We start from the raw sequence: 18,553 nt of genomic DNA on the forward strand, positions 1-18,553 counted from the left end.
AAAACAACACATGAAAGACAGCAAAGCTAATTAAACAAGACTCGAACTAGGGCTACAATTCCAATTTGAGGGCTCGCGAGGCATCGCTCGGCCTTTTTGCGACCCTTGGTGTAAGGTCTCTTTGCAAGCTCTTCAACTCATTCATGATCCGGTGGACGCAGCCCACGATGGAAACAAGGAGGGTTTTCCGAGGCATTTGCTCACATGCTAGGCATCTCATGTAGATGTAGTGCCCGATCTCATCAATCCTTCCTCGAATGTTATCCCTTTCAACGAACAATTGCTTTATTTGCCGGTTCTTTAATCCCAGTGCTTGAGCATTGTCGGCAAGTCGATCCTGGAACATCTCCATTTGTCTTTCCATACAGGCCATTGCATCGTAACAACGTCTTCTGTCGGCCTGGGCATCTCGCGCTTGTTTGATGATCCGAAGAGTAGAGTTCGTTTTCCTTAATATCCCGATGCTCATTTCATAATCCCTTATGACATGTTGCAGACGCTGCCTCCGGGCCATTGTACCTTTTTCCCATCTGACCTTCATCCTTGCTATGCAAGCTTCTGATTATTCTAATTCTTCTCGGCTTTGGCTGACCTGACTTCTCAGATCTGCTATCAATCTTTCGTCGGAGCGACGTTTCTGTCGGTCAATGTTACTCTTGTTGGCTTGGCGGATGCGGGCCTTTAGAGTCTGGTTTTCTTGGGCTAACTTGTTCTTCTCACCCCGCTCGGAGGCGACTTGCACGTTGTTCTCAAATACAAGCCTTTCAACTTGTTGCTTTAGCCTCCCGATTTCAGCCCGGTAACCTTCCTCCCTTTTTAACCATCCCCATTGCTCCTGTGAATCATCCGTGAATTGTTGGACGTGGTCTCTTTTAGCAGGTCTCTACCGAATCTGGAACCTTCTTTCGAACCAAGTATCGTACTTTGGGTCTACCTCACCTTTAGCTAGTTCTCGTACCATGGTCTTGGGTTCCAAGAATCTGCATTTGTGCCACAGCTTTCTAATCTTTCCTTCGGGAAATATGACTCCCGGGCTCAGCTCAATGGCGTGCTTGCCCAGATCTTCATCAGTAGGTATTTCTTGAAACCTGCCCAGCTGGCGCAATACCCGATGAGGAACATATGGCTGGATGCTGCGAAGTCCCATTAAGAGAACATGACATTCTTCAGCTGCCATGTATATCACCTCAGTGTCAATCAACCAACCGAATGCCCATTCAATTTGGTCAGCTGTCGTCGACCTTAATCGGGTAAACCATGCTTCGACACCTTCAGGAAATCTGACGTCTGTCATGCGCTTCTCGAAGCCGCTGATACAATTCCTCTCGGTCAACCCGTGGTTCATGTATCCTACTCGGTGATGGAGGTGTTCTTGCATCCATAGCTGAAGTAACAAGTTGCAACCCTGGAAGAACTTGCCTCCTTCTCGGCATATAGTTAAAGCTCGGTAGATTTCGGACAAAATCAAAGGAACTACAGTACTGGCGGTTCTTTTGATTGCAACATCGTCCATCCCTACAAGACCTATCTCTATCTTTCTATCCTTCCGTGGACAGACCACGACTCCCAAGAACGTTGTGATGAAAGCCAAAGTACGTCTTGCTTTCCATTTGGTTTTGTTCCCGCCATGAGTTAGTCCAAGGTTTGGTTCCTCGAAACCTTGCGGAGTTCCATACCATTGATACAAGAATTGGAGAGCACAACATCCTCTCGATAAATCGTCATGTTGTACCTTCCAACTGATGCTTAGCAAATCCAGAAACGCGTGCGGAGATACTGGCCTTGGCGAAAGTAGGTATTGCCCTCTTAACCTCCCATTCAATCCCGCATATCCGGCGATTTCCTCCAGTGTTGGTGAAAGTTCAAAGTCAACAAAACGGAATACATTGCGGGTTGGGTCCCAAAATGGTATTAGAGCTTCAAGAATATCTGTCCTTGGCCTAACACTCAGCAAATCGACAAAACCTCCCAATACTCTTCCCACTATCTCTTTGCTATCGGCTTCCAAGTCATTCCACCACATGTGGAGTTGTAGAGGGACCTCGCTGAGGGCCGAGAACGGTTCATTTTGCTTTGTGCTCATCCTGCACATTTATTAAGGTAATTAAAGAAAACTCTTACTAAACCCAAAACAAAACTATCTGTACTTGATTTTGGAAGATGAAGGACCTAGTTTCTCAAATACGGCCTTTCAACACTTCATGGACGAAGATTTTGGAGGCTGTGTGGGTCAATTGGACCGAATCTAAAAAAAATGACCCAAAGGTGGCTGTTTATGCAAAGTCAGCCTTCCGGCGTCCCCTTCGGGAACATTCGGCTATGTCTTGACAAAACCACGTCACCCGACTTCTTTATGACAGAATCAAAATTTTGACATGTTTTTTTTTTATTTGTTTTTGGCTTTTTATCAAAACGGGGTTGAACCCGATGAGGGTTGCCTACGTATCTCACATCCGGCAAGAATCAAACCCGCGTAGTTCGGGCAATCAGGAATAAAGTAAATAAGCTAACCCTTTTCCTTTTTATTATTATTATTAAGAAGAAATTGAGCATTTTTCAAAGAAGGATTTCTAAAAATTCTTTTTGAATTTTGAAAGAGAAACTTCTAAAGAAGAAAGAAAATATTTTGGAAATTTACTTTGAATTTTCTTGGCAAGACAAATACTCTTTGCAACAAATGAAGATATATATATATATATATATATATTTTGGAAGTAAAGAAAAATACATTTTGGATTTTATATATATTTATTTGGGAACAAATAATAAAACCACGTTCAACGCACGACTCTTTTATTTTTATTTTTGGCATTTTCATAGACAAACAAGAAAAATAAAACAAAAACCATTTTAAAAACGAGACTCTTTTCTTTTTTTCATTTTTCCCAAAATTTCGGCAGAATTTCGTCAGTATTTGGATATTGTTATTTTTTTAAAACAGAAGAGTAACCCTATACACTGCTATTTTCCTTTCTTTCTCTCCCCCCCCCCTTTTTTTAATTTTTTTTTCCAATATTCAAAACCGGTCATCATGCAAGTCCAAAGCAAATAAATGCACAAGCAGTGAGTAGGATGCATCAGGATGGTCTTTTCTGTTTCAGGTTGCTATTCCTAGACGGACCCAACCCCTGTGTTGAGTCCCCTAAGTCAAAAATGCACATGATGCAGATAAGCGTTCCTACTAGGGATCCGGCATGAAGTTGAGTTATTCTAGGTTCAGAACCTGGGTGTTTGTTCTAGACCTGGCTTACCCGAGCGGACAGCTCGAGCCGGGGGGGCAGCGTACCGGGAATACAGAAGCTTCACCGGCTTAGCAACTTGTCTGAACCTCGTTCTAAATTGAGATTTGACACTATACAGAAAAGAAGTCGTACGAAGTACACCCTTCTTCATGATTTAGAAGACTCAGAGAGGATATGGGTTTCGGCACAGTTTATATACAGTTCACATAATATCAAAGCGGTAAAAAGCAACCAATTAGCACATTAAGCACAGGTCATGTAACAAAATCAGATAAAGCTGAATATAACAATTTATTCTAGGCTCGATTTCTAACCCTGAACCAGTGGTTCTGGGTTTTCTCCCCAGCATAGTAGCTAGAGCTGTCACACCTCTTTTTTCCGCACCCGCGAGGGTACAAGGGAGTTTTTTCCAATTAAAGGACAATCGAAACGGGATTTATTTATTTATTTTCAGAGTCGCCACTTGGGAGATTTAGGGTGTCCCAAGTCACCAATTTTAATCCCGAATCGAGGAAAAGAATGACTCCATACTACAGTCTGCGTACCAGAAATCCGGATAAGGAATTCTGTTAACCCGGGAGAAGGTGTTAGGCATTCCCGAGTTCCGTGGTTCTAGCACGGTCGCTCAACTGTCATATTCGGCTTATTTATCTGATTTTAAATACAATTATGAACCGATGTGTCAATTTTAACTCTTTACCGCTTTTATTATATTTTTTAAAGGAATATGAACATCGTTTAAAACATGTCTTTGGATTGCGTCACATGAAATGCACCCGTGATCCGGAACATATTTTTATTCAATGTTTTAGGATTTGGATTTGGGTCGCATGAAATGCACACCCGAGTTTAAGAAGGTAAGATTATTAAAATACGCGCCTAAAGCGATTAGCGTATTATTATTTCTGGGTAAAGCCGTGGAATTTTGCTAAACGGCCGATCCCGAGTTCTAAGTAATTAAAGCATACATTTTGTGAGGGCCCCGCAATCTGTGCATTTTTATTTGGCGAGGCTCGTCTCATTTTATTTAAAAGGATAAACCTACAATGACTACATTTCTTCTATTAAGTTTGTCTCTACTAATGAAAGCAAAAATGATCCTACTTAATTACATGCTTGCAGGTTATTTATAGAGGGATTCTGAATGCTTTCGCAAAATTAGAAGCATGGCCACGTACACAGGCAGCCTATCAAATATTATGGGCCCAAACCTAGCCCACACAGTATCAGCTGGGCCTGGGCCACTGCTTTTCCGATGGGAGCCTGCTTGGTTCGTTCGACTTGGGCTCAACCTTCGTGAGGTTGAGAAATGTAGACTTGTGCTATTTGTTCTAAAGGCATGGTTTGCCAGTTATAATGAGGCAGTTTATCAAAAGGAAATGAAATTAACTAACAATGGATAGTTTTCATACTTAACATGCATTAAGGATATGCTACTCACAAACATAGCTAAAGTCTAAGATATAACCTACTGCCCTGTGAATCTTTTTATCCACCAGCCTATATACACAATATGATATCAAGTTACCATACATTGACATTTCCCTATGTATGAGGGCTACCTCCAGTATCCAAGCAAAAATGTAAACTATTATACATCACATGATATTCAATATACAGGCTAGGTATGGAAATAAACATCTTCAACTCTTCTCTTTTGTATTCATGCTCAACTTTCAAGTTATATTGACAGTGTATTAGTCGTGTACCTGGTATAGAAAAGCAAAAGAAGAAGGAGAATAATCAGCCGAGTAGTATGCAACAACACAGCAACAGCAGGTAAACAGCAGCACACTCAGTCGAACAACCCCAAACTAGTAAAAGAGACAGTCCAAGAAAAACAGACCAAAGCTCAACAACAATTTAAGAGACAAACCCAACAGCGATTCCAGAAAACCAAACAGCAACAGCCCACAGAAAGCAATAAGAATAACCAGTTGCGACAGTTGCTTAAAACCAAAACAGTATTCCCGGAGTAAACTGATGGAACAATATTCAGCCAACAAAGAACTGGACACTACCAAACTGAGAATCCAGCAGTGCTAAACAGTACACAGACTAGTACGAGAGGTAGTGATTTCTGATTTTTGTTACACACTCAAGAGCAAAGACAGGTTCAGGCCCTTTGATGTAAAGCTTAACCTAAAAATGCAAAACTTAACACTCTTCTTTTTTCAGAACCTTCAGCTATTTTTTCCAACCCCTTTCTTTTTCCTCAACAGTCCTATTTATAAGCAGAAATGGCAAGCACTAAGCTGCCTTGATTCCCCCATTCCTTTTCTGCCCATAACTCCTTAAAAACTAATCAAAAGAAATCCCCATGCCCATCTATTTGACAGCCTTCTAGCATGTGTGTTTCTGCCCAAAGGTATGGGCAGTCCTTTTATTTAATCAGCCCCATGCTACCAAGTTTGGCTTCCCACTATTTCATTACTTTAATCCTATTTCAGTACCCTATTGTCAGCTCACTTAAACTAATCATTTCTGTTCTTTTTACAACCCAAATTACCCCTGTTAGCCCCTGGTTATCACTGTCTTGCCCTGCTTCTATAGCAGGAAATTTGAACTTCTGAGAGTTCAATTTCCAGCTGCCCTAGACTGAATCTTTTAGTTGTTTGCAATGCAGTTACAAACTAACATTCATAGATAATGTCAAACATCTAATTAACAACACAGGTTCGTTCAATCATGTGAAGTTGTATGAATCAGCATATTTGAACATTCAGTCTTATAAAATTAATCGATGACGTTTATCTGATCGACTATACTAATTATAACATGAAACAATCAGTCGATCAATCAAACAACACGAACAGGGCAATCGACTGCCTTCAACAACTTTGCACAACACAGAGAATCTATATGGATTATCTATTCGACGACATTAATTAACTCGAGCATGTATATCGCAAAATGTATTCAAACATACACAGAAGAACAATCGACCAAATAAAAGGCCTTACAAAGACGGAAGGAATTGAAAGAAAAATATCAGAAATACCAAACAAACATAACAAAACACGCTAACAAACTCAATCAATATTCAAACAAAACTAAAAAAGAAAAGGAAAACTTACTGTGAATGCTCAATAATGAATGAACCAGGTCTGAACTAGATTTGACCATTTGAGGCCGAACAAACTTTAATCGGGGTGTTCTCGACCGAGAACACCTTGATTAAAGTCTATTAGACCCCATACCCCCCATGAAACTGGTCGTATTCCCTAGGTTCTTGTGTTCTAGGGTTTGAATCTTCAGATTTGGGATTTTAGGATTTGTGGGTAGATTCGGACCAAACCAAGCTTGGTTTGGTCACGAGGGAGGTCAGGGGGTTGTCCAGTGTGAATCTGGGGTGGTTTGGTGTAGATCTGGGTTTGGTCTCGAATCTTCAAATCAAGATTCGAGAGGGCGGGGGCTGATTCGAGGCAAGGGGGTAACAGATTTGGGTTTGGGGTGGTGAGGTGCATCAGGGGTGTTAAGGGGGTGGTCACCGGCGTCCTTGCCGCCGACTTTACGGTGAAGGTGAAGGGTGGCAGCTAGGGTTTGGGATATTAGGGTTGGTCTCTGGAGACGATGAAGCCGGGGGGTGTTTGGATAGGGGGCGCGGTAGCAAGGTGGGGCTTTATATATGTTTTAGAGTTTTAGATCCTGGCCGTTGGATCAAGTGAGATCTATGGCCAGGATCTATTCATTTAGGAAGGACGACGTCGTTTAGGTGTGAAGGTGGGTGAGACCGGGTAGGGAAATGGATCGGATCAGATTAACGGGTCTTAGGGGAGGGCCTGGACCCGTTGGATCAATGGGATTGGATGGCTCAGATCAAACGCCCTGAAACGGTGTCGTTGTGGTTAAATGAGCGGTCTGATCGGGACCGTTCATATGAATCATATCAATGGATCAAAACAAAGGCGCCGATATGGCGTCGTTTGGGGCCGTGCTTGGGCAGCCTGGGTTGGGCTGGGTCTGTTTTGGTTTTGGGCCTAATTTTTGGGGTCCAAACCGATTTTAACCCAACTCTTTTCTCTTCTTTAATTAACAAAATTAACTAAGCTCCTAACTAAATTGTAAAAATAAAAATAAAATTACACACATACTGGTTAACACCCACACAATTTAACATTAAATAAAAATCACTCAATGACAAAAACATATATTTTTGATTTTCTTTTTCTTTTGGAGTAACTTCCTTGAAGCAAAAATCACGTGCTTACACTCATTCTTATTTATTGGAGCATATCCGTGATCGGCAGTATGATGATCCCCATTTGTGTGTCCTTAGAGTCACGGTGCAGCGCGGAGGTGCCAAGCAGGTTACCTTAGATGATGATGGCGTTTTGAGATTGCGGGGTCGAGTGTGTGTGACAAATGTGGATGGGCTCCGAGAGTTGATTTTAGAGGAGGCCCATAGCTCCCGGTACTCTATTCATCCGAGCACCGCAAAGATGTATCAAGATTTGTGGAAACATTATTGGTGGCGGAGAATGAAGAAGGATATCGTAGCATATGTGGCTTGTTGTTTGAATTGTCAGCAGGTCAAGTACGAGCATCAGATGTCTGGTGGTTTATTTTAGAGGATTGAGCTTCCCGAGTGGAAGTGGGAGCGGATCAATATGGATTTCATTGTTGGACGTCCGCAGACTCGAAGGAAGTTCGACGCAGTATGGGTCATTGTTGATAGGCTGACCAAGTCAGCATATTTCATTCCTGTGGCGGTCTCCTATTCATTCGAAAGGTTAGCTGAGATCTATATTCGGGAGATTGTTCGTCTTCATGGTGTGCCTATTTACCTCGCATTTCTGGAGAGCAGTTCAGTGAGAGTTGGACACCCAGGTTGAGTTGAGTACAGTATTCCATCCTTAGACGGACGGGCAGTCCGAGAGGACTATTCAGATTTTGGAGGATGTGTTCCGAGCTTGTGTCATTGACTTTGGAGGCTCGTGGGATCAGTTTTTGCCCTTAGCAGAGTTTGCCTACAACAATAGTTACCAGTCGAGTATCCAGATGGCTCCTTATGATGCTTTATATGGTAGGCGATGTTGGTCTCCGGTTGGATGGTTTGAGCCGGGAGAGGCTCGATTATTGGGTTCGGATCTGGTTCAGGAGGCTTTGGACAAGGTCAGGATTATTCAGGATAGGCTTTATACCGCTCAATCCAGGCAAAAGAGTTATGCCGACCGCAAGGTTCGAGATTTGGCATTCATGGTAGGTGAGCGGATATTGCTTCGAGTGTCACCTATGAAGGGCGTGATGAGATTCTAGAAGAAGGGCAAGCTTAGCCCTAGGTTCATCGGTACATTTGAGATTCTTGATCGAGTGGGAGAGGTGGTTTATAGACTTGCATTGCCGCCGAGATTATCAGATGTGCACCCAGCGTTTCATGTGTCCATGCTCCGGAAATATCACGGCGATCCATCCCACGTGTTAGATTTTAGCACTGTCCAATTGGATAAGGACTTGTCTTATGAGGAGGAGCTGGTATCTATTCTAGACCGGCAGGTTCGTCAGTTGAGGTCGAAGAGTTTTCCTTCTGTTCGTGTTCAGTGGAGAGGTCAGCCTCCTGAGGCATCAACCTGGGAGTCCGAGTCCTATATGCGGAGTAGTTATCCCCATCTTTTCCGCGACTCAAGTACTTCCTTCTTCTGTCCGTTCGAGGACGAACAATTGTTTTAGAGGTGGAGAATGTGATGACCCAAAAAGGGCCGTTACTTGTTTTAAAACGAAACTTCCGTGTTCTGAGGACTTGAAAACCTCATTTAGAGTCATCTCAATTTGCGTGCGCAGTCCGGGCGCATAGACGGAAGCTTAAATATGAAATTTTGTGAAAAATGATAAGTTTTGACTGTAAAATGAATAAATTTAACTTCGGTCAATATTTTGGGTAAACGGACCCGGATCCGTGATTTGACAGTCCCAAGGGTCCATAGGAAAATATGGGACTTGTGCATAAGCCCGGAATCGAATTCCGAGGTCCCGAGCCCGAGAAATGAATTTTTAAAGGAAATTGTTTTATGAAAATTTTTAAGGAAATTTAAAATGAAGTTTGATTAGAAAGAGATGGTATCGGGCCCGTATTTTGGTTCCGGCACCCGGTACAGGTCTTATATATGGTTTAAGTCATTTCTATAAAGTTTGGTTGACAACAGACATCGTTTGACGTGATTCGGACCTAAATTGCTAAATTTGATACTTGATGAACTTTGAGAAAAAGTTCTTGATTTTGAGGTTTGATTCATTGTTATTCAGGTTATTTTGGCGATTTGATCGCACATATAAGTTCGTATGATGTTGTTGAGTTAGTACATGTGTTTGGTTAGGAGCCCCGAGGGCTCAAGTGTGTTTCAGATGTGTTTCGGCATGTTTTGAACTTAGGAAAAAAAGTTGTAGATTCATAGAAGTTGCAGGTCTCTGAAGCCAGGTCTCGCGGTCTGCGGTGGAAACCTAACGGCTGCGGTGGGGACTCCGCGACCGCAGTGGGATTTGTGTGGTCCGTGGTGAGCAAGGCCAAACCTCCGTGCCCGCGCTCGATTTCTTGTGGTCCGCGTTGGAGCTCCACGGCCGCAGTCCGTTTTATGCGGTCCGCGGTGGAGCTCCGCAACCATAGTCCTTTTTATGCGGTCTGCAGAGAGGGTCTGAGAGGAGTATATTTACACATACTTTTCAGTTATTTTTCACTTTTCAAAACCCCAAAGGCATAAGAGGTGATTTTTTAAATAACCTTTCTTCTCCAAATCAATTGTAAGTCATTTTTAACTAGTTTTCTTCAATCATTAACATCTTTTAACATGATTTCAACTTCAAATCAATTATTTTCATGGGAAAAATTGGGTGTTTTGGGTAGAACCTAGGTTTTCACAAAAATGGGGATTTGGACCTCGATTTGAGGTCTGATTTCAAAATAAATTACATATTTGAGCTCGTGAAGGAATGGGTAATCGGGTTTTGGTCCGAATTTTGGGTTGGACCAAGCGGGCTCGGGGTCGATTTTTGACTTTTGGGGAAATCTTTATAAAACCTATTTTCATGCATTAAAATTGATTCATTTAGCATTTATTGATATCGTTAAGCAAATTGTGGCTAGATACAAGCGAGTTGGTGGTGGAAACAAGAGGTAAAACGGTAATTGAGGCTTGAATTATGCTCGTTGCATCGAGGTAAGTGTTTGGTCTAACCTTAGCTTCAGGGATTAGGAGTTGTGTCATATTTGCTATTTGCTTCTTGTCGAGTACGACGTATAGGCATGGTGACGAGTATCTATACATTGGTATCAAGCATGACCGTGGGTCTTATATTGTGATTTTCATGATTTCGTTGTATTATTCATGTCTTGGTGAAAATTTCTAATTGTTGTATAAAGTTTGTGGAAAGAATTGTGACCTATGAATATTGGGAGTGTTGGCTCAGTATGTATAGAGAAATTGTGAAAGTATAAGTGATAATTGAATTTTTAGAGCTGTGGCTCGAGTTGTGAAATGAGTTGTGAAAGTATAAGTGATAATCGAACCTTTAGAGCATTGGCTCGAGTTGTGAAGTGAATTGTGAAGTAAAATTGAGAAAGAGAAGAGATCATTATATTGTCACCCTTGCCGGGCTATTGTTGATTTATTTGTTGTTCCTTTGCCGGGATTTAATTGTTTAATTGTTGTTCTCTTGTCGGGATTTAATTGGTGACTTATTGTTCCCTTGTCGGGATTTTTATTGCAAAATTTCCTTTATTTCCTTACCCTATTATTTGTGATTATTATTTGGGTGAGGAAGAGATTTAAAGCATGAAGGGTGATGCCGTGCATTGTTGGTTATTGTGAGGAAAGAGTGTAAAGCACGAAGGGTGATGCCGTGCCGCACGATTTACCATTTCGTGCCGATTTTATTGATTATATGGTGAGGAAAGAGAGGAAAAGCACGAATGGTGATGTCGTGCACATTTTTATTATATGATTGCTTTGGTGAGGACGAGAGTAATAGCACGAAGGGTGATGCCGTGCATTTGTTGATTTCTGATTCTTTTTTGATATCCGAGTTATGTTGTTTCTTTCATTACTTGTTGTTATTTGATTTACTTTGAGATTATAGATTCCCTTACCCTATTTGCCTTGTGATTGTTGTTTGGGTGAGGAAGAACGTAAAGCACGAAGGGTGATGTGTGTATTGTTTTGGTGAGAACGAGAGTAAAAGCACGAAGGGTGATGCCGTGCAAATTATTGATTTCTGCTTCTTTGTTGATATTCTAGTTATGTTGTTTCTTTCCTTACTTGATGCCTTTCTATTCGTAACTATTATCTCCCCCACAGCATGTTCCCCCCTCCCACATTGACTGGTTATTTCTGTATCTCTTTTTCCGCTGTATATATATATATATATGAACTGCACAGGTTTTTTTTGGAGTCTGGTCCTAGCCTCATCACTACTTCGCCGAGGTTAGGCTAGACACTTACCAGCACATGGGGTCGGTTGTGCTGATACTACACTCTGCACTGTGTGCAGATCCAGGAGTAGCTTCTGGACAGTAGTTGGAGTGCTTCCTTCAGTCCACTCGGAGACCCAAGGTAGACCTGCAAGCATCCGCAGGCCCTGCGTCTCCCTCTATCTCTATTTCCTATTTCATCTTCTTTCGTTCAGAAACAATATATTGTATTTTCTTCAGACCTTAGTTGTAGTAACTCTTAGACAGTCCGTGACACTGTGACACCAGATTTTGGGCATTTGAGGTTTTAAAAGTTGTAATAGACGCTGATTTTAGATATTTCATCGTTTCCTTCCGCTTAATTATTTAAGGTTCCGCTGTTTTCATGTTATCGCTTGTATTTGTTAAAAAGAAGTAATGCGATAATGAATTAGGTAGTTAAGCGTTGGCTTGCCTAGCTCTCATTAGTAAGTGCCATCACGACTCCCGGGGGTGAGAAATCTGGGTCGTGACACAAACCTCTTGAGAGATAGAAGAATTTCATGCCTCGATTCTGAAGTTGAATTGAGAGATAGACGAACTTTAGATCTAATTCTGAAGTTGCATCGAAAAGATAGAAAAGCCTTAGATCTGATTCTAAATTTGTACGTTGAAGCGATAGAAGAGCTTCATATCCGATTCCGACATTCTAAATTTGTGACTTCAAATGTAAATTTTGAAGTGATCAGATGCGAATTCTGAAGTTTATATCGAAGCGAGTAAATTTTATAAATTTTGTACAATATGGATATGACTTCAATGGTGGCCCTCAAATCGGGTATATCTGCACTTCCATGGTTATTTGTAGAAGCATTTGGGCCTTTAAGGGGATGTTAATTTAAGTTGTCCCAGTCCAATGCTATTTGGGCCTAATTTTATATCTGACGCTCTCCAATAATGGAAGGAAAAAATGTAGAAATGACACCAAATAGCCGGTTTGAGCATCCCATTTAATCCATAATCAGTTTTAAAAAATTAAGTTAACGTTTAGCCAATTTAGCAAACTTCAAACTTTCGGATCTGAAGTTTTGAATTGCCAAAGCCTAACTTCATTGAAGCGAAGATCTGAAGTTTGAACTGTAAAACCTAAACTTCAGACCTTTGATTGATTTTGAATTGCATTCAAACTTGCCTAATTTCAGACATGTGATTGAAATTTTATACTTAATAGTCAAAATATGATTTTGATATAGCTAAACTTTAAAACTCTGTAAAGTTCCACTATTTTTAAATAATAGACCTAAAAACAGCTATTTCTGCACTTCGCTCTCGTAAAAGGATGTATGGGCTCGAACTTTGTGTTTGTTTTTTCACCTTTTTCTACAACACACGACTTCAAGTGATGTTTGGTTTTAAAGTGATTTTAGCAAATAATTCTAAAACAGCAGCCACTCTTGTTTAAATTAGAAAATTATACTAATTTTCCAAGAATCAAATTATTTTGATTTCACCAAAATATAAATCAACGCTAAGCAGTATTTTAAAACTAAATTGTTTTAGTTTCTAGGGACAACTTAATTCAATCGTTTGTTTTTAGAGAAATAATGTAGTTGGTGCTCAAATGTTTCTGAGTCGCTGCAGAAGATGCGCCTTGACCTTGGGGCCCATGTGGTGTCTCTTTGTTGTGTGAATGTATAAGTGACTCGAATCGTCTTGCCTATTTACTTTGGTCAAGCCATCTCCAACCCACCTCTATTTTTACCTCCAAACTTTATTTTGGAGTAAAACATAAAGGAATTTTGCTCCAACCTAGCTGCACATTTATCTTCAATCTGACACTATTCATCCACTCCATCACTATTCCCTTTTTATTTATTTATTTATTTATTTATTTATTTATTATTTAACTCTTTGAATTATCATATTATATATACCTAATTATGTTTATGTAATATTTTTATAATATTAATTTTACATCTTAATTTTGGCGTATAATTTTGATAAATTAATATTCGCATATATTATTTTTATGAAAAATTGTAAGTTAATTTTATTATAAATTATAATTGTATAAAAATATATATAACCTTCACAAAAATGAAAGGTGCAAATATAAAATACAAGCTAAAATTGAAAAGTGAAAGTTTAAAATATATTAAATAAAAATGCATTAAAATTGGAAATACATTAAAATTGAAAATACATAAAATTAAAAAAGAATTATATAGAAGAGTTGTAAATTTAAAAAGAATTATATAAAGAAATGAAATTGAAAATACATTAATATGTATTATATGCGATGATTATGTAAAATGAACAAAAAGATAGGATTTGTTTAATGGAAATAAGAATAAAATTTTAATAAAAAATAATAATATAATATAAAAGAGAGAGAAGAATATAAGAAGATAAGGCCGATGAAGATGATACCCGACTTGTTACCCCGGAAACAGGAATCCCCCAAAACCTAGGGTCTGTCCAATTATTCCATTGGATGCAAGGAATGGGTAGTGCTCTAACTATCTTACAAGGCCATGTGAGGAACGAATCAACGACACCGGTGGAATTGCAAGCTCCGGTGATTAAAACCCCTATAGATCCAGTATAAAATGAGATAGATACGGCTACAGCGGCTAGAAAATTAACATTCTCGACGGGATTAGGGATCCACAACCAACCCTATCTGACATTGTCCAAGGCAATAGGTCACAACATCAAGGATTGAAATTGAACTGTTATCCTTATAACATTAAGGATTCAATAAAAATAGTTAGACTGAACTACACAGAGGTTGAGAAGCAAAATAGGAATGGAGGACAAGCCTAATTGGATATGTAATAGGTGGATCTCCTATATTCAAGGAGATGCTGAAGTTTGTGTATGGTGTGTGGCATTTTGTATCGACAACTACATGCATTACTCCATGACGAAGGTTACTTTATTTTTAAATTCAGTTCTGATGAAGATAGAGATCTAATACTTCGAAATGGCCCATACACATTCAACAACAGACCAATGATATTGAAGCAATGAGAGCCAGATTTCCAATTGAGCAAGGAAACTACGAACAATATCCTAGTTTGGGTGAATTTCCCTAGGTTGCATATACAATACTGGACGGTGGAAAATCTGGGAAGTATAGCAAGCTCTATAGGGAGACCGATTTGCATAGATAAACTCACAGCCTAAAAAGCAAGGATATCTTATGCGCGCATATTGATCGAAATGGATGTGTATCAACCATTGCATGATACAGTGCTGATTGAAACTGCTGATGGTAACACAAGGAGCATATATTAAGCTACGATTGGCAACCATCTTTCTTTCAAGACTACCTTCAAATAGGGTATCGTACAAGTGACTGCAATGCACAAGCAGAAAAGACAAAATAAATTGGCCCTGCTCCTAAAGGTCAGGCAGGGACTAAAAAGCAACAAGGAGAACAACACAAGAGAGGAAGGAAACAAGTCACTAAGTGGGTAGTAAAGCCAAATGCAACCAAAGAAACTCAAGAGCAAGAAGCAAGAGCTGAACCTAGTACTAACGAAGTGATTGCAACAGAAGTGATAAGGCAAGAAGAGAGTTCTGAAGGGACTGTGCAAACTGAAAATGCTGATTTCCAGATGGCCAAAACAAAAGGGAAACAATTGCAAATCCCCAAGGTGCGAACATCACTAAGGGATGGCTTGTCTGATGCAAATATTGAAGCTACGCGGCACCAAAACAAATTTAGTGCACTGAGAATTCAGGAAAAGGAAGATGCTAAGTCAGACATCTAAAGAGGGAAGAGAGAGTACTCCTTGCTCAATCCCCAAGATTATTAGCTCATGGAATATTAAAGGGATTAACAAGCCCTACAAGCAGAAAGAACTCAAGGCCTTTCTTATAAAGTAACAGTACTAAGGTGCCTTGAGACAAAAGTAAAAACCTGGAATGCAAAAAAAGCTAGAAGGAAAATTGAAAATGATTGGGAAGTGTTTACAAACTACACACAGGATCCAAACGGAAGAATATGGATAATATGAAAGAATTAGCATGTAGAAGTCAAAATAATACTTGCAAGGGCTCAGCTGGTACATTGTGAAGTCAGGGATAAACACTTAGATTTTACCTGATGCTTAACATTTATGTATGGGTACAACACAATAGCGGGGAGACAGGAAATATAGACACAACTAAGACAAATCCATAGTACTATGGTGGAGGCTTAGCTTAGTTTAGGAGATTTTAACACCATGATCTTTGTTACTAATAGAATCAATGGCAATTCTGTTAGTTAAAGTAAGGTGGAAGATTTCCAAAAATGTATTGCTGACATTGGGCTAGGACAGTTGAATAGAAAAGGTTGTCAATGGTCATAGTGCAACAAAAGGGAGGATGTAAACAAAATTTACAGTAATATAGATTGGACCTTGGGAAACTCTCACTAGTTTATGAAATATAGCAACATAGAGGCAATGCATAAAACTTATGGGGTATCTGATCATTCCCCCATAATATTTTGAACTGAGGTTATTAGGAATTGGTTGCCAAAACCTTTTAGACTATTGAATGTGCTCCTACAGGAGGAAGAATTCAACCAAATGGTTTAAGAGATATGGAATCAATCTATCTCTGGATATACTATGTATTCAGTTTGGAAGAAACTGCAGAATCTAGGAAGCAAAACAAAAGGGATGAACAGAACTTTCAACTCAGTGGAAAAAAGGATAGACACCCTCAAGGGGAAGCTGTAGAGGATACAAAGTGAGAATGATGCTGACCATTCAACAATCAGTTGATATTGGGGGAGAAGGAGATATTAATGCAAATAGAGAAATGGGAAGGCATTCAAGAAAAGGTGTATAGACAGAAATCAAGGGCAATCTAGATATCAGTAGGGGATTCCAACACAAAGTTTTCCTATGCACAGTTGAAAGCAAGACAAGCTAGGAATAGAGTGTCTTCCATATGTAATGAACATGGTCAAAAACTGACTGACCCTTCCTTGGTAGAACAAGAGTTCATAACATTCTTCAAAACTTGCTAGGGACAAATGCTACTGAACTACCTTGCCTTAATGTTACAATAGCTAGAAATGGACCATGCTTGATTAGAGAACAACATGTACTCATTAAGGCTATATCAGAGGAAGAAATCAAACAGGGACTTAAAGATATGCCAAATGGCAAAGCTCCTGGCATAGATGGTTTTCCAGCTGAGTTCTTCACGACATATTGGGGCGTTGTTGGAGAAGAAACTATGCAGGCTGTGAAGGAATTTTTTGAAATAGGGAAACTTCTGAAAAATGTTAATAGTACTACTGTTACATTGGTGCCAAAGGTTTCAAGTCCCTCTTTTGTAAAAGAATTTTGACCAATAGCATGTTGTACCATACTATACAAGCTCATTGCCAAGATCCTTACAACAAGATTAAAGATAGTGGTGGACTTCGTAGTAGGGCCAGCACAGTCAACATTCATAAAAGGGAGAAGCATATTAGACAATGTGATTATTGCCCATGAGCCGGTAAAGGGATGTAACCAAAAAGGTGTCTCGCCTAGGTGCATCATAAATTGGACATAAGGAAGGCATATGATTCGGTTGAATGGCCATTCCTACGTATGGTACTACTGGAATGATACCTAGCAAAATGGTCCAGCAGATAATGGAATGTATAACTATTGTGAGCAACTCTTTGCTGATCAGTAGTGGACTTATTAGTAGATTTCAAGCAAGGAAGAGACTGCGACAAGGGGACCCAATGTCCCCTTACTGTTTGTACTAGTAATGGAGTATCTAAATAGAACTCTGAAGACTCTAAAGGACATCCCTCACTTCAACTTTCATCCAAGATGTGCAAAGCTGAACCTCACACATATCTGCTTTGCAGATGATCTGATAATGTGTTGCAGAGCTGACAAGATTTCCATTCAACTATTGCTTGATAAGTTTAACCATTTCTCGAAGGTGTCTGGGCTCATGGCAAGCCTGGACAAGAGTTCTATCTATGTAGCTGGAGTGTCTCAGGGATTTAAAGACATGATCACCTCAGATTACCAGTTCAAGCTGGAAGGCTTACCATTCAAATACTTGGGGGTGCCTCTATCATCAAGCTGACAATCCAGTAATGCATGCCATTAGTTGAGAAGATAACCAACAGAATCAAGTGCTGGACATCAAAGTTTCTCTCTTACAGTGAAAGATTACAACTGATAAAGAGTGTTCTATTTGAAATGCAAATATATTGGGGCAGGTATTTCTGATGCCAAAAAAGATCATCCAATTTGTGGCTACTGCGTGCAGGATATTCTTATGGACATGCAGCCAAAACTCCTCAAAGAGGGAACTGATTGCCTGGGACAGAATATGTATGCTTACTTCAGCTGGTGGACTAAACGTCTAACAACTTTTTATGGTCGAACAAAGAAGCTCTTTGTAAATTAATGTGGGCTATACATACAAAGAAAGATGCACTGTGAATAAAATGGATACACAATTTTTATATAAAGAAGCATGACTTCACTACAATGAACACCCCTAGGCAAGCATGATGGCTTGTAAGGAAAGTATTTGATACAAGACAATGGTACCTGGGCATCAACTTTTTTGCCAACATCAACAATTATTGCAGGCAAGGACAATTCAATATTAAGAATACATACACATTAGCAAGTCCTCAATACCCAAAAGTTCATTGGAAAGCTTTAATGCTGGGTTCAAATGCTATACCTAGACATAATTTCATTTTGTGGCTGGCACTTCATCAAAGGCTTACCACTGTTGATAGACTGGCAACTTGGGGGGTATGCAGATAGCAAGTGAATGTGTATTGTGCAACATTGGGAAAACAGAAACAATGGCCCATCTCTTTTTTTGAATGTCAGTACTCAAGGACCATCTGGAGTACAATGCTCAAATGGATGGGAGAGAGACATCCAGTTGGATATTG

The 18,553-nt window shown here is 39.8% G+C and overlaps 1 protein-coding gene across 1 annotated transcript; it reads left to right on the plus strand.

Annotated features, from left to right (window-relative positions):
* The first annotated feature begins 17,209 nt into the window (after positions 1-17,209).
* LOC138889428 (uncharacterized) lies at positions 17,210-18,048 on the plus strand. Its single transcript, XM_070172736.1, has 3 exons — positions 17,210-17,378; positions 17,495-17,700; positions 17,908-18,048. The coding sequence occupies exons 1-3, from the start codon at positions 17,210-17,212 to the stop codon at positions 18,046-18,048; spliced, it is 516 nt and encodes a 171-aa protein (XP_070028837.1).
* Positions 18,049-18,553: the final 505 nt, after the last annotated feature.

Source organism: Nicotiana sylvestris, chromosome 4, assembly GCF_000393655.2.
Source record: "Nicotiana sylvestris chromosome 4, ASM39365v2, whole genome shotgun sequence".
In the NCBI taxonomy this organism is placed as follows: Eukaryota; Viridiplantae; Streptophyta; class Magnoliopsida; order Solanales; family Solanaceae; genus Nicotiana; species Nicotiana sylvestris.

Coding starts and splice junctions, on each gene's coding strand:
- LOC138889428 (XM_070172736.1), top strand. CDS start 17,210: ATGGCCATTCCTACGTATGGTACTACTGGAATGATACCTAGCAAAATG. Junction 17,379..17,494: donor GGACCCAATGTCCCCTTACT/GTTTGTACTAGT, acceptor TCTGCTTTGCAG/ATGATCTGATAATGTGTTGC. Junction 17,701..17,907: donor TACCATTCAAATACTTGGGG/GTGCCTCTATCA, acceptor TACTGCGTGCAG/GATATTCTTATGGACATGCA.